Source organism: Podarcis raffonei, chromosome 12 (assembly GCF_027172205.1).
Source record: "Podarcis raffonei isolate rPodRaf1 chromosome 12, rPodRaf1.pri, whole genome shotgun sequence".
Taxonomy (NCBI): Eukaryota; Metazoa; Chordata; class Lepidosauria; order Squamata; family Lacertidae; genus Podarcis; species Podarcis raffonei.
In genome coordinates this window covers 48,062,897-48,077,332 of record NC_070613.1, presented here as the reverse complement: position 1 = coordinate 48,077,332, position 14,436 = coordinate 48,062,897, and the positions used below count along the sequence as shown (strand labels likewise).

The window sequence follows — 14,436 nt, the reverse complement described above, 5'->3', positions numbered from 1 at the left end:
AAAAAGGGTTTGCTAAATCAAAATAAATATTGTGAGTATTTCTCATCTATTTCAACTCTTATAATACTATGTTCTTGCTAAGTCTTAATATTCCAATCATGAAACTGAATAGACCAACAGGGAGAGGGAGAGACTGCAGTTGCAGACATTTAACAAATACCTTGTCTCCTTCAAATTACTGAAAATTCTATCATTTGCTGTATTAGCAAATGGGTTGCATTCCTTTCTAGAATACGTGAGGTATGTTTCACATTTTTTAGCTGTGCAACATACAATTCAATGATAATTACATGAGATAAAAGTAATTTCTATTCACTTTGGACTTTTAAAACAGTATCAGACATTGTGGAACTTGTGTAAAAATGAAGAAACTGTCTGAAGTTCCCTTCTTGCGGTTCTTACAACCAAGACACACAAGCTTCCTGGCCTAGAACAACTCTCTGTGCTAAACCTTTACAGTGCATCTATTAAGAACTCCCAAGCTAGAAGAATCAAAACTGATAGGCAGAGCTATATGCATCTTATGCAAACACGATTCACAAATTTATAAATGTGCATATGTGTACTATTGCTTCTGCCAACATCAACTTTCAAAACCTTCCTAGGCTGCAGAGGGAAATAGGGCCACTAGTTAAGGGGGTGACGGTAGTGTTGGGTTTTTGAATACGTGCGGCGTCACACAGAGTTAATTAAGAGTTGGCCGACAGCCAAGGCCAAGTAAAGGAGTAAAATCTGCCTGGAGATATAGAGGCCTGGAAACAGCTCTACCATTGGTCAAGGTCTCTCACAGGCATAATGATTTATGGCCTACTGACTGGAATGTGTTAGTTGGGAGTTAGGTGTTAGTGTTGGTCAGTGTGTTGTCTACGAGTCGTGTGGTGAGAGAGCTAGTTAAAGATCCGTGTTCTGTTCTGTTCCTGTAAATAGTAATAATAATAATAATAATAATAATAATAATAATAATAATAATAATAATTTATTATTTATACCCCGCCCATCTGGCTGGGCCTCCCCAGCCACTCTGGGCGGCTTCCATAAAAACCAAAAATACAGTAAAATATCACACGTTAAAAACTTCCCTGAACAGGGCTGCCTTAAGATGTCTTCTGAATGTCAGGTAGTTGTTTATCTCTTTGACATCTGCTGGAAGGGCGTTCCACAGGGCGGGCGCCACTACCGAGAAGGCCCTCTGCCTGGTTCCCTGTAGCTTTGCTTCTCGCAATGAGGGAACCGCCAGAAGGCCCTCGGCGCTGGACCTCAGTAACTTGAAGTCCACTGTATATAATAAACACCTATAAGTAACAAGTTACTGGTTCCTTCTTCGTCCATCCTGCCTGCAACCGATTGCTTTTGTGAACTCTGCGTATACTCTGCTAAGGTCTGGCTAAGCTCCTGCAACAGGTCAGAAAGTTGCAAAACACCAACAGGTAGCGAGAAATGGGCGGGGGGGGGAGTCAGTAGTATTAGTCATGAGTAGGGGCAGCATGTAGGAAAACAGAAAAAGACTCCCTAAACTCGTTTCTGCGCCTTCACAAAGCAAACCTATACATTTTTCACTCCTCACGTGAAGCCTTGCGTTAAGAACATGCTTTTCTAAAAGAAGAGAGAGCTGAGATCAGGGGAAGGCTAAATTCTACACCTGCTTTTGTAAATGCATAGAATATATGTTGCCGTGCTAGTATCACATAGTCTTCTTTTTCAATGTTATTTTCTTTTTAACCTATTATGTTTGAAAGTGAGAACAACGCATTCTAGTTGGCTTTGTCAGTAGGATCTGAATTATCCGATCATCAGGCGTGTGCATTTCAATATTTTAAATTTTCTATTTAAGGCTGTGATAAATGAAGACACCCAAGGAAATGTGAAGCAGTTGCAGTCTGAAGTGAAGAAACTGAAAGAGCAGCTTGCTCTGCTTAATTCAGGGCAGTCTCTGCAAGATGCTTCTCTACCTACAGGTAAAGCCCTATCCCCTTTCCCCCCTTAAAACTGGTGTTTCAGGATGATTTGTTTAAGCACTCCATTTGTTTTCCATTTTAAAAAACCCCTCAGAGTTTTAAAAAATAAAACATGACTTTTGTACAGGATCAAACTTAATTCATGCTCCCAATATATCGCAGAAACAGAATGTCGTAATAGAAAACTGGTTCTCTGTATTCAAAAATGGCATCTTCCACACACACAAGAGCGGAGGTATCAGCAAGCTTCAAAGAACCAAAGTTTGCAGAAGTATAAATAAATCTTTAGTGGGGGAAACCAAAATAGTCCATTGAGGACTGAGTGTATTTATATTCTTACCAAACCTTTCTTCCAAATTGCTGGGGGTGTTTTTCAAAGTCTCTCTCTTCCTGAGCTCCCATATTATCCTCATAATAACCCCATGAGGCAAGTAACTTGCCCACAGTCACCCAGTGAGCATCATGAATAAGTGAACCTGGATCTGTGCTCAGTAGACACAGAATTCTGGCTGGTGTTGGAGGAAGAGGGGGAAATGAGGTGGATAGAATGGTGTACTAGAAGAGAATATGACTAGTTGACTAGAATTCTGAACAGAAACATTCAATACCACATGTTATTGCAAGTCTCATTTTCAGATCACTATTTGGTAGAATCCTTTAATAGCTAACATTTTGTTTTCACTATGGTTATTAACACAGAATTCATGCGTGTAAACTGTAGATATCTGTCACTACAGCTCAGACAATGCAGAAGCTTACAGTGAAATCCTCTGTATATTTGCTAGGGAGTAACGCGGGTGGCGCTGTGGGTAAAAGCCTCAGCCCCCAGGGCTTGCCGATCGAAAGGTCGGCGGTTCGAATCCCCGCGGCGGGGTGCGCTCCCGTTGCTCAATCCCAGCGCCTGCCAACCTAGCAGTTTGAAAGCACCCCCGGGTGCAAGTAGATAAATAGGGACCGCTTACTAGCGGGAAGGTAAACGGCGTTTCCGTGTGCGGCTCTGGCTCGCCAGAGCAGCGATGTCACGCTGGCCACGTGACCCGGAAGTGTCTCCGGACAGCGCTGGCCTCCGGCCTCTTGAGTGAGATGGGCGCACAACCCTAGAGTCTGTCAAGACTGGCCCGTACGGGCAGGGGTACCTTTACCTTTACCTTTAACAGTCTGATCGGGATGTGGGTGGTGATGTGTGTTAAACCACAGAGCCTAGGACTTGCCAATCAGAAGGTCGGCAGTTCGAATCCCCGCAACTGGGTGAGCTCCCGTTGCTTGGCCCCTGCTCCTGCCAACCTAGCAGTTTGAAAGCACGTCAAAAGTGCAAGTAGATAAATAGCTACCTCTCCGACGGGAAGGTAAACTGCGTTTCCGTGCGCTGCTCTGGTTTGCCAGAAGCGGCTTAGTCATGCTGGCCACATGACCCGGAAGCTGTACGCCGGCTCCCTCAGCCAATAAAGCGAGATGAGCACCGCAACCCCAGAGTCGGCCATGACTCGACCTAATGGTCAGAGGTCCCTTTACCTTTAATGTGTGTAAACTGTAGATATCTATCACTACAGCTCAGACAATGCAGGCGCTTACGGTGAAATCCTCTGCATATTTGCTAGGGAGTAACAGTATGATCTGTGCATGTCACCTTGAAAGTTAGTCTGGATCCAAATCTTTGGGACTAAATTACATCCGCAATTCCCATTCATTTCTGTAGTAACGAACATAGGCCGCAATTCTCCACCTGGAAGTAAGGCCTATTGAATTCAGTGGCATGTACCACAAGGTAGACATGGTTGAAATTATAACCATGATATTGAACCAAGCAACAATGTTTGTGAAACTTATCCTCAACTAAATGTGGGTATGATTGTTGCTTTAATGGCCAATTCTGTGCAAACGCAAGGATCCCAAATTCTGCACAGAATCAAACTGAATCCTTTGGAACTGACTTCTTAGTAAACACATTTAGCATTCTGTTGTATTTCAGTTATGCTTAACTGAAATGTTCAACAAGCTTTTGTATTTAAACATTTTTTTAAAATATAAAAATTCCAAACCTCTTTATCCTGAATCTCTTTTAAATGTAGTTTTAGATAAGAAAGTTTAGCCATAATAATAAAACGATAATGTGTATTTCAGCTATAACATATTAAAAATCAGCACTAAATATCTCAGTTGACACACAAAATAGACAAATAAATCTAAGGAAGTGTAACCTAATGTATTTTGTTCTACATTATTCTCTCTAAGCTACCCTCACACGTGATGTAGGAAATGCAGATTATCTGAGCCATTTTCTTGAAGCAATGCTGTTATTGGAAAAAGCTGAAAGTGAAAGAAAGGTAAGAATAGGAACACTATGGTATAGTGTTAGGAAAGGTCCAATTAACAAAAATATTTGCCCTGGAACAATAATTTGTCCCTTTCTTAAAAGTTGATCTAATGTATTTATATGGCTCCACGCACCCCAAATCAGTTGAACACAAATGTTGAGAGTGTGTGAATAGCATATTAACATAAGTTTGTTCCTTCATTTAATGATTTCTGTTGATCACATCTAAGAGAGGGTTGGACAAGTATACTTTTCATTATGTATGTGTCATGATGCTATTGCTTCCTGCTTAATCGGCTGCCTTTATTTTTTAGATGCTGTTAGAAAAAGTTGCCCAACTAGAAGATCTCTGTGTCAAAAAGGAGAAGTTCATTCAGTCCAATAAAATGATAGTTAAATTCAGAGAGGATCATATAACTCGCCTGGAAAAACTACATAAAGAGGCTCATGGCAGCTTTTTGCCCAATGAACAAGAGAAGCTCTTTGGGGAACTGAAGGAGGAGCTGAAGATTCTCAGAGAACAGGTAGCTGTATTTTTGTTTAATGTATTACCCGGATCAGGCCAAACATCTGTCTACTCCGGCATTCTCTGGCAAGCCAGATGCCCCCAGAAAGCACATTAATTGAGCAACAGTCCTCTTCTCTTCTTGTCTTCCTATATCTGTTATTGAGAAGTGTACTTCTCTAAACATGGAGGTTAGCTGTTGTGGTTAGTAGCCCTTAAAAGTTCTACACACAAATTGTAAGTAGGTTTTTTTGGCCAATGTACACAGCTGAACCAAAAAGAGACACACTTTTACGCTATCCCTGGTATTAAACTTGGATGAAAAACTTTTAAGCTGATTTCAGCACTCTTCCATAACTCATGGATCTTAATTGATTTTGAAGGTTTTGCATTTCTTTTTGTGGTTGTTGAATTGATTTTATAATTTATAATCTATCTAATTCTGAAAACACATATTGAAAATCAGCTTCTATTTTTATTAACATATGTATTGACTTCAGTTGGATGCAGCAAACAATTTCTTCCAAGCTAAGCTGAACCACTTAACCAAGTAGCAGTAGAATGTTCCAAAGAAGGATGTACTTGTGCATTTTATATTTGACTATCTTTAGTAATGTTTTCTTTTGAAATGTTTCAAGATTGTTTTGTTTTGTTAACTTTGCTGCATTCAATATGCATTCTGTAGTTGGCCTCCTTCGTGATGTTTTCTTTTGAAATCCTTAAAGACAATATTTTAGTTTCCTGTTACACATGTTGTTTTGGATATACACTTTAAACAGGGTGAGTCTTTAAAAAGAGGCCCCATGGAACATGTGTACTTTGTATCCACGGGGCCTCTTTTAAAGGACTCACCCTGTATTTGACTTTCTTCTGTAATATTTTGTTATCGATTGTTTTGTTTGATCCTTTAATGTGGGTTGTAAACCACTTTGAGATCCTTTTTCTTTTACATATAAAGTGGTATAGAAATGAAATTAATAATTATAATATGATCAAATAGGACACAAGCCTTTCAGAAATGTCATGTGGGCCATAGTGTAAAAATGTGCAAGGAACAGCATCACTATTTAAAGCAGATATGTGTAAATACAGTGGAACCTTGGTTTTCAAGCGTCTCAGAAGCCGAACGTTTTGGAACCCAAACACCGAAAACCCAGATGTAATTGCTTCCATTTTCAAACACGCCTCGGAACTCCAACAGCTTCCAAGGCGCATTTCTCTATTTTTTCAGTTGAATTCTCTGACCACCCACTGTGCCTTGGTTGTCGAACGTTTCAGAAGTCGAGCAGCCTTCCAGAACGGATTACGTTCGACAACCAAGGTTCCATTGTATGTAGTTTTGATGTTCGTTCCCTTTTGTGTGCTAGGAAACGTTTTATAGAGAGCCTAAGAAAAGCAATCAGGATTTTTAAAAATTAAAACTTCCTGTACTAATATAGCAACATACCTGTTCAGGTTTTGAGGTTTGTTTATATCATGAATTAACAGAATATGTGTTATGTGCAGGTGGAACAGCATCCACGTGTTGCAAAATATGCTATGGAGAACCATGCCCTTCGAGAGGAGAACAAACGACTTCGCTCCCTGCAGTCAGTGAAAAGTGCCCAGGATATTGATGCTCAGGCAATGGCAGAGTTGGAAAAAATATTTTTAGAAGCTTCAGGTAGAGAAAGCAATAAAAGAGGTATGAAAAAGCTGAAATACGTTTTTCATATATGAAGTTATATTTTTTTAAAGGTTCTCTACTCTGATCTCATACTTAAAGCAATGCTGTTTTAACATTTTTCTCCTCCAAAGCAGTGCCCAATAAATTCACTGGCATTTTGTTTCCAGGTTTGATGGATTTTATGTCTGTTCCTTTAGAGGATGTTACTAGACCGAATGAGTCATATACTGATAAACATTGTGATTAGTAACTGTGGCGGCAGTTCTTGTCAAGACAGACTGCTTCAAATGAACATACTGCAGTCGGGCTGATCTCCCTCTGCAATGCTTTCTGCATATTTTAAAAGGCAATTGTCTGCCTGGCATCATGTTGAAGATCTTGTGAATTAACAGGAGCTAGTTGCTGATAGAATAAAATTTTATGCATACAATGAAGGAAAGTTAGAAACGGCTACCTGAAATATAGAACTGTAGAGTTGGAAGGGACCTTGAGGATCATTTAGTCTAACCCCCTGCACTGCAGGAATAGGAAGCTGTCCCAATACAGGGATCGAACCTGCAACCTTGGTGTTACTAGCACCATGCTCTGGCCAGCTGAGCTATGCAGTTGCATAACCCGGTGTCTGGCATAATATGGCCTAGAACAAGCATAGGCAAACTCGGCCCTCCAGATGTTTTGGGACTACAACTCCCATCATCCCTGACCACTGGTCCTTTTAGCTAGGGGTGATGGGAGTTGTTGTCCCAAAACATCTGGAGGGCAGAGTTTGCCTATGCCTGGCCTAGAACAAGGCTGCACAGATGAAATCTGCACTATTAACTCCTTCATGAGAAGTATTTCCTTTGGAGATGGATTGTCATCACAACTCCTTGCAGGAACAAAACTGATTCATTTGAACTTCCCGCTGCGAAAAAGCATTACTTAAAATATAAATATCCTAAGTTTTTACTTAATAAAAATATTATAAGGTTTCAAAAAAAGAAAGAGAATAATTTTATTATTCATACCCCATCCATCTATGTGAATGGAGTGTCTGTACAGGTGTGGGCATAGCCCACCTTACAGTGCCATGTGGTACAACCTGGGCATACTTACCAGCTGTTTCTGAGAACTAGGCCCAAGGCTATCATATCAAAGTGAAAGCACACGCTGAGCACCTTTTTGACTTAATTAGCCAGTGGCGCAGGACAGCAAAGCTATAGATGTAAAAAAAACATGTGACAATTGTTCAATATGCATTCAGAAACAAAATCCAATACATTCTGTAAGGAGTACAATGTTTGATCTTATGCAGGTTTAAACATTAAAAAAATAAAAATCATTGCAGCTTTCATATGCTGCATGGACAGGTGAAGGTGTTCATTTTCGCACATCTAAGAAAGTGTAAATTTTTAAATCCCAAACAGGTCAGCAGATGTGTTCTACTGCCTCGTCAACAGACAGCAGCTCTAGTGAAAAGCTGAAGGAACGCCTCCTCACTACACAGAGCGAACTGGCAAGTTCCAAACAGGAACATGAAGAATTTAAAGAGCTAACAAAGTAAGATGAATCTGTGTCCTAACATTATTCTACGAAATAAAGGTACCCCTGCCCCTACGGGCCAGTCGCGTCCGACTCTAGGGTTGTGCGCCCATCTCACTTAAGAGGCCGGGGGCCAGCGCTGTCCGGAGACACTTCGGGTCACGTGGCCAGCGTGATGAAGCTGCTCTGGTGAGCCAGCACCAGCGCAGCACACGGAAACGCCGTTTACCTTCCCGCTATAAAGCGGTACCTATTTATCTACTTGCACTTGACGTGCTTTCGAACTGCTAGGTGGGCAGGAGCTGGGACCGAAAGACAGGAGCTCACCCCGCCGCGGGGATTCGAACTGCCGACCATGCGATCGGCAAGTCCTAGGCACTGAGGTTTTACCCCCAGCGCCACCCGCGTCCCTTCATTCCCATTCTATGAAATACCCTTCCCTTAAAATATAAACAGCTGTTTATCAAGGGCAAAATTCTGGTTCCAACCAGAATTTCTAAAACCATATTTCTAAAAGTATGGTTTCCTCTTGAGACAGAAGTTAAAAGCATCAACAAGCCTTGTATCTAACAAATGCATGGGAGGAGTTTTTTTGGGATGTTTCCAATCTAAGCAGAAGACACCATCTTGAATCTTGCTGTGTTTTTCTTTTTTGAGATTTTTTTTTTCTTAATGAGAGTCATTTTAATAAGATAACCATGTTTGATTTTATGATGCATTCGTTTCTTTAACAGGAAAAAACAGATAGAGCTTGAGTCGGAACTTCTGTCTCTGCAGAAGGCAAACCAGCATCTTGAGAAAATTTTAGAGGCAACTAAGGCATGTAAACGCCAGGAAGTCTCCCATCTTAATAAAATACACAGAGAAACTTTAAAGGTATGAGGCTATGATAAGGAAAGCTAATTTAGCTGTTTAAAATATCAGGAATGTTAATGAGCTTTGTGCAAAAAGAAAGTTCTCATTTAGGGAGTGCAGGCATTAAAATTCATGTTTTATAATAGGGATGCACTGTTTCATAGATGAATGCTGTTTGAGAAAAATAAGGAAAGGAACCTGGAATTCAGATGTCTGAACACTACAAAAGAGCTAAGGAGAGATTCAAGCAAACTGAGAGTGCTTGCACTTGTTTTATTTACATACAATTTTGGGTGATTTCCCCCTCCCTCAGCAACCCCATATGCTCCATCCTACACTGTTCAGGAGGGCTTCCTAACTCACCAGAGAAGCAGGGGGCAGGAATAAGTGGCTGCAAGAGGAGGGAGGGCAGGAAAATTTTCATCTCATGAAGTTCCTTAACTTTACTTACCATATGACGCAAATCCTCTAAATTTACTTCCATGTTATTCCTGTATTTCTACCTATGTAAATTTATTATTATTATGGAAATGTGTTTTGTGTGTGTGTTTTTAAAAAAATATCATTTCTATTACAGAATATTGCTACCCCAACAAAGGCTTATCAGCTAAGATCTCGACTGGTGGCACGATTTACCCCTGAAACCTTGAGCCCGGAGTCTGTTGATATTCAAAGCTCAGCCGATAACGATTATATTTTTAATGAGCCCATGCCTCCTGAGATGAATGAACAAGCCTATGAGGCTGTTGCAGAAGAGCTGAGAGTGGCACAGGTGAAGTTTCAGGATGCAAAATGCAGATTTCTAAAATTGTTTCATCAAGATGCTGTGAACTAGGAGGTATGAATGGGCAAAGTTAAGTCAACAGTCTCAGGCAGATCCACAAACCTGTGGTGAGATTGCACTTGGAATACCGCGTATAGTTCTACTTGCTTCCACTCAAAAAGAACTGGAAAAGGTTCAGAAAAAGGCAATCAAAATGACCGAGGGCTTGAAGCGACTCCTGTGAGGAAAGTTTACAATATTTTGGTCTTTTTGGTTTAGAACAAGGTGTGTACGGGAGGGACATGATAGAGGTGCATAAGGTTGGGCATGGTGTAGATAGGAAACAGTTTTCCTCCCTCATAATAGTAAAACCCAGGGCCATCTAATAAAAACAATGTTGGAAGATTCAGGAGAAAAGAAGAAAATGCTTCTCCGCACCAGACATAGTTAAACTATAGAATTTGCTCCTGCAAGAGGTGGCGATGTCCGCCAACTTGGATAACTTCATTTTATTTATTAAATTGCTAGTCTTCCTCTCAAAGAAGCTCGGAGTAGCAAACACCAACATAGTAAAACAATACCATTAAAAATAAATTTTAAAATATTTTAAGCATCTATGCTAATAATTTCAAGGTTGCCAGGAACCTTTGAGCCATCTAATGCCTGGGTAAACAGTAATTTTTTTAATTTCTTCCTGAAAATTAATAATGAAGGAGACAATGGCTGGCCACTGAGAGCAGGTTGCTGGACTAGATAGACCTTTAGTCTGATCCAGCAGGGACTACTTATGCTCAGATTTTACTTGAGTGCTTTTAGAAAATGTGTGCAAAGGCTGTTCAAATGAGAGAGCTATCTGACGCTGTTCATCTTTCTATGGAAACTTTCCACTTTAGCCGTTTAGCTGTATTTGGACATTTGGATTCTGGCTGCATTTACAATACAGTAAAGCTAGGGCTTTAGAACTCTTCCTGTAGATTTACAATTTACATACCCCATAAGTTTGTGCAGGAATATATAAATGCATTAGAAGAAAATACTTAGTAGCGGCAAAGCAGTTGCTAGTACGATTATAAATTTGCTTAGTTTTCCCTATTTGTCCTGTTGCAGGAAGAATTAAGCACTCTTCAGATCAAACTAGATGCCGAAGAAAGTAAAACTGTAAAACTTCAGCAGCATATTAATAAATTGGAGCACCATTCTTCACAAGTGCAAGAGGTAAAAGAACTAGTGCAAGGACTCTTGTAGGAGGAAGTAGAAAGCTTAGCTTAATTATTGTTACTATCTGATGTAATACTTCATTATTTACTTTAACTGCATGCAAAGATTTTTCTTGAAGTGTCCATGGCTGCTTGTACCATTTTAAGACTTAACAGGATCCAAGACTTAACCATCCAATCAGAACAACAGGGCCGGGCAATGTTCCTTTGTAACTTGTACATCCTATGAATTCATATACATATGCATCCTCATACTCAAACACTCATTCTTTGACTTCTTCTTTTTCCAACTGAAGCTCTTTGCCTCGGAAAGAAGCAATTGGCAGACTGAAAAGCAAGGGCTTCTTGAAAAGCTAGACCATCTTGAGAAACAATACCAAGACACTCAGAGCAAAGCGGACAGTAAGTTTGGGCAACAATAGAATTCTGCATGATTTTTTACCAAAGATGTATTTTTTTCTAGTGCAGCACGAAACAGTCCCAATTTGTGCACTGTTTTTACTACTTTCGTGTGGCTGAATATTGTCTTTTGTTGAGATGTGATAGATAGGACCACTACCTTCATCTTTTCAAAATTAATTCAATTTTTCTGTATATCTATGGGTCATTGTTCTTTGTAGGTAACCCCATAGCAGATCATTTAGTTGTCTTTAGTCTGAAAATTGCAATGGAATGGGAGTCAGTGGGCGCAGCCAATAGAATTGGGTGGAGGGAGGAAAAGATGTTCCCCTAAATGGTAGAGAGATAGATGTTGCCTCCATGTATGTGTATGCATTTGTTGGAAACTGCCATGCTGCTTTCTGGGTAGAAAGACAGAAAAGAATTTAAATTAATGAGAGTTATTGGGCTTCATTCAGAATTATTAGTGCATTTGCTAAAGCTCTGAAATCTGCTATACACAGAGTCTGAGGCACTCCATTAATCAGAAAAATCTGAAAAGAGGACGTAATAATAATAATAATAAATTTTATTTACCGTATTTTTCCCTCTATTACACGCAGATTTTTTCTCCTAAAAAGTAAGGGGAAATGTCTGTGCGTGTTATTGAGCGAATGTGTGGTCCCTGGAGCTGACAAGCTCGAGTGAAGGCAAAAATCAGGCAAATATCAAATCGTCCGGAGAAGGGAGGAAAGTAGGAAGCTGCTGCTTTCCTGCATTCTGCCTCAGGGTCTTACTGCCCACCCTCTTCTGTTTCCTTACTGTGTTTGCTCAAACGGAACAAAGAGCAGAGAAAACCCCTCCCCTCCAGGCAAGCAGAGCGTCCTTCCCTCTCCGTGAGTCTGGGACTCGAAGGCAACATGCAGGTTGGGGGGGGGGAGGGAGAGAGAGAGAGAGCTGGCTGGCTTGTGGGGGGGGGACTTTTGCCTTCCTTTCCTCCCTCCGGTAAAACCCCTCTCCTGCATTCTTAGCCAGCTGCTTCTCTGCACACCCCTCTCCTTGTCGCTTCTATGTTTTTCCTTCCCTCCCTACTTAAAACGTGGTTCCAATCACGGATCCACATGGATCCTCAGGATCTTTGCATTGAGTCACCCCAAATTCACCATCAGATCACATAGCAATGATCTGATGCAAAAACAGGGCTGCAATGGTGCAAAAACATGGTTACAAAGCACGGATCCACATGGATCCTCAAGATCTTTGCATTGGGTCACCCCAAATTCACCATCAGATCACATAGCATGTCCATGGCTACAGCCTGCACCAAAAAAATCACGCACCCACTGTTGCCTGGGGCTGCAATGGTGCAAAAACGTGGTTACAAAGCACGGATCCACATGGATCCTCAGGATCTTTGCATTGGGTCACCCCAAATTCACCATCAGATCACATAGCATGTCCATGGCTACAGCCTGCACCAAAAAAATCACGCACCCACTGTTGCCTGGGGCTGCAATGGTACAAAAACGTGGTTACAAAGCATGGATCCTCAGGATCTTTGCATTGGGTCACCCCAAATTCACCATCAGATCACATAGCATGTCCATGGCTACAGCCTGCACCAAAAAAATCACGCACCCACTGTTGCCTGGGGCTGCAATGGTGCAAAAACGTGGTTACAAAGCATGGATCCACATGGATCCTCAGGATCTTTGCATTGGGCTACCCCAAACTCACCGTCAAATCACATGTCTGTGGCCGCAGCATGAAGCACAAAAATGATACATCCACTGTTTCATTCAGAATTTTTTTTCTTGTTTTCCTCCTCTAAAAACTATGTGCGTGTTATGGTCAGGTGCGTGTTATCGAGCGAAAAATACGGTATATCCCGCCCTCCCCAGCCGAAGCCGGGCTCAGGGCGGCTAACAACAATAAAACAATACAAAAGTACAACACAAACAACACTCTAAAATCATTCATTATAAAATTAATTAAATTCAAGCCACTGGCCACCATTGGGCAGAGCTCCGCGAAGATTGCCGAGGGAGGGAGTCAGGCTGTGCCCTGGCCAAAGGCCTGGCGGAACAGCTCTGTCTTGCAGGCCCTGCGGAAAGATGTCAAGTCCCACAGGGCCCTAGTCTCTTGTGACAGAGTGTTCCACCAGGTCGGAGCCACAGCCGAAAAAGCCCTGGCTCTAGTTGAGGCCAGCCTAACTTTTCTGTGGCCTGGGACCTTCAAGATGTTTTTATTTGAAGACCGTAAGTTTCTCTGTGGGGCATACCAGGAGAGGCGGTCCCATAGGTACGAGGGTCCTAGGCCGTATAGGGCTTTAAAGGTTAAAACCAGCACCTTAAACCTGATCCTGTACTCCACCGGGAGCCAGTGCAGTTGATATAGCACCGGATGAATGTGATCTCGCAGCGAAGACCCCGTAAGGAGTCTCGCTGCAGCATTCTGCACCCGCTGGAGTTTCTGGGTCAGTCTTAAGGGCAGCCCCACGTAGAGCGAGTTACAATAATCCAGTCTGGAGGTGACCGTTGTGTGGATCACAGTGGCTAGGTCAGGGCGAGAGAGGTAAGGAGCCAACTGCTTAGCTTGGCGGAGATGGAAAAATGCCGCCTTTGTTATAGCTGCAATCTGCGCCTCCATGGAAAGGGAGGTGTCAAAGATTACACCCAAACTCTTAACGGACAGTGCTGGCACTAACTGCGCCCCCGCAAGAGATAGGAGGCACTTCTTTCTCTCAAAGCATGACATTTTCCCTAGAATATCACATAGAATAGAAACAACCACATATGGAATGGAATATTGGGTTCTTGAAGATTGGTTGCTTCTCTAAACACTGCTAATAGTGGAGGAACGAATCTCTGCTTGCATAATGAATGTGACTCAGCTAGTATGATAAAACAATTTTTATGGCAGTAAATGCTTTCTGAAGTATATGCTAAAAAGCACAGCTTAATCCCAAGTCAATACAACTGGACATGAAAAAGGGTTTGGCATCATTCCTTGAATTCTTTACTTACTGAAGTGCTTTTGTGATCTTCGTAGGGTTTTGCCTTTCATAGCTCCCCCAAATTTATAATTTGACTTTACTACTTACTGAGTATTTTTCTTCTGAAAGATGGCAAGAATGGCTTTAGTTGGAACTTTCGCATATTTCTTTAGCTTTCAGGGAAGACTGGAATATTTGGTATTACATCAAGTGAATATTGGTATCTAATAATGGAATTTTTTACAAGTGCATTTTACAAGGATTTTG

General features: G+C 41.4%; 1 protein-coding gene across 2 annotated transcripts in view; it reads left to right on the top strand.

The window, feature by feature from the left end:
- The window catches only part of KIF15 (kinesin family member 15), a 46,114-nt gene that overhangs the window by 12,459 nt on the left and 19,219 nt on the right, over positions 1-14,436 (top strand). For both annotated transcript variants that reach the window (XM_053410179.1, XM_053410180.1), the window contains 9 exons: positions 1,832-1,955; positions 4,188-4,279; positions 4,584-4,793; positions 6,281-6,458; positions 7,847-7,979; positions 8,696-8,837; positions 9,394-9,588; positions 10,687-10,794; positions 11,093-11,198. In XM_053410179.1, coding sequence (XP_053266154.1) covers positions 1,832-1,955; positions 4,188-4,279; positions 4,584-4,793; positions 6,281-6,458; positions 7,847-7,979; positions 8,696-8,837; positions 9,394-9,588; positions 10,687-10,794; positions 11,093-11,198 — 1,288 coding nt within the window. The remainder of the gene's footprint in view (positions 1-1,831; positions 1,956-4,187; positions 4,280-4,583; positions 4,794-6,280; positions 6,459-7,846; positions 7,980-8,695; positions 8,838-9,393; positions 9,589-10,686; positions 10,795-11,092; positions 11,199-14,436) is intronic.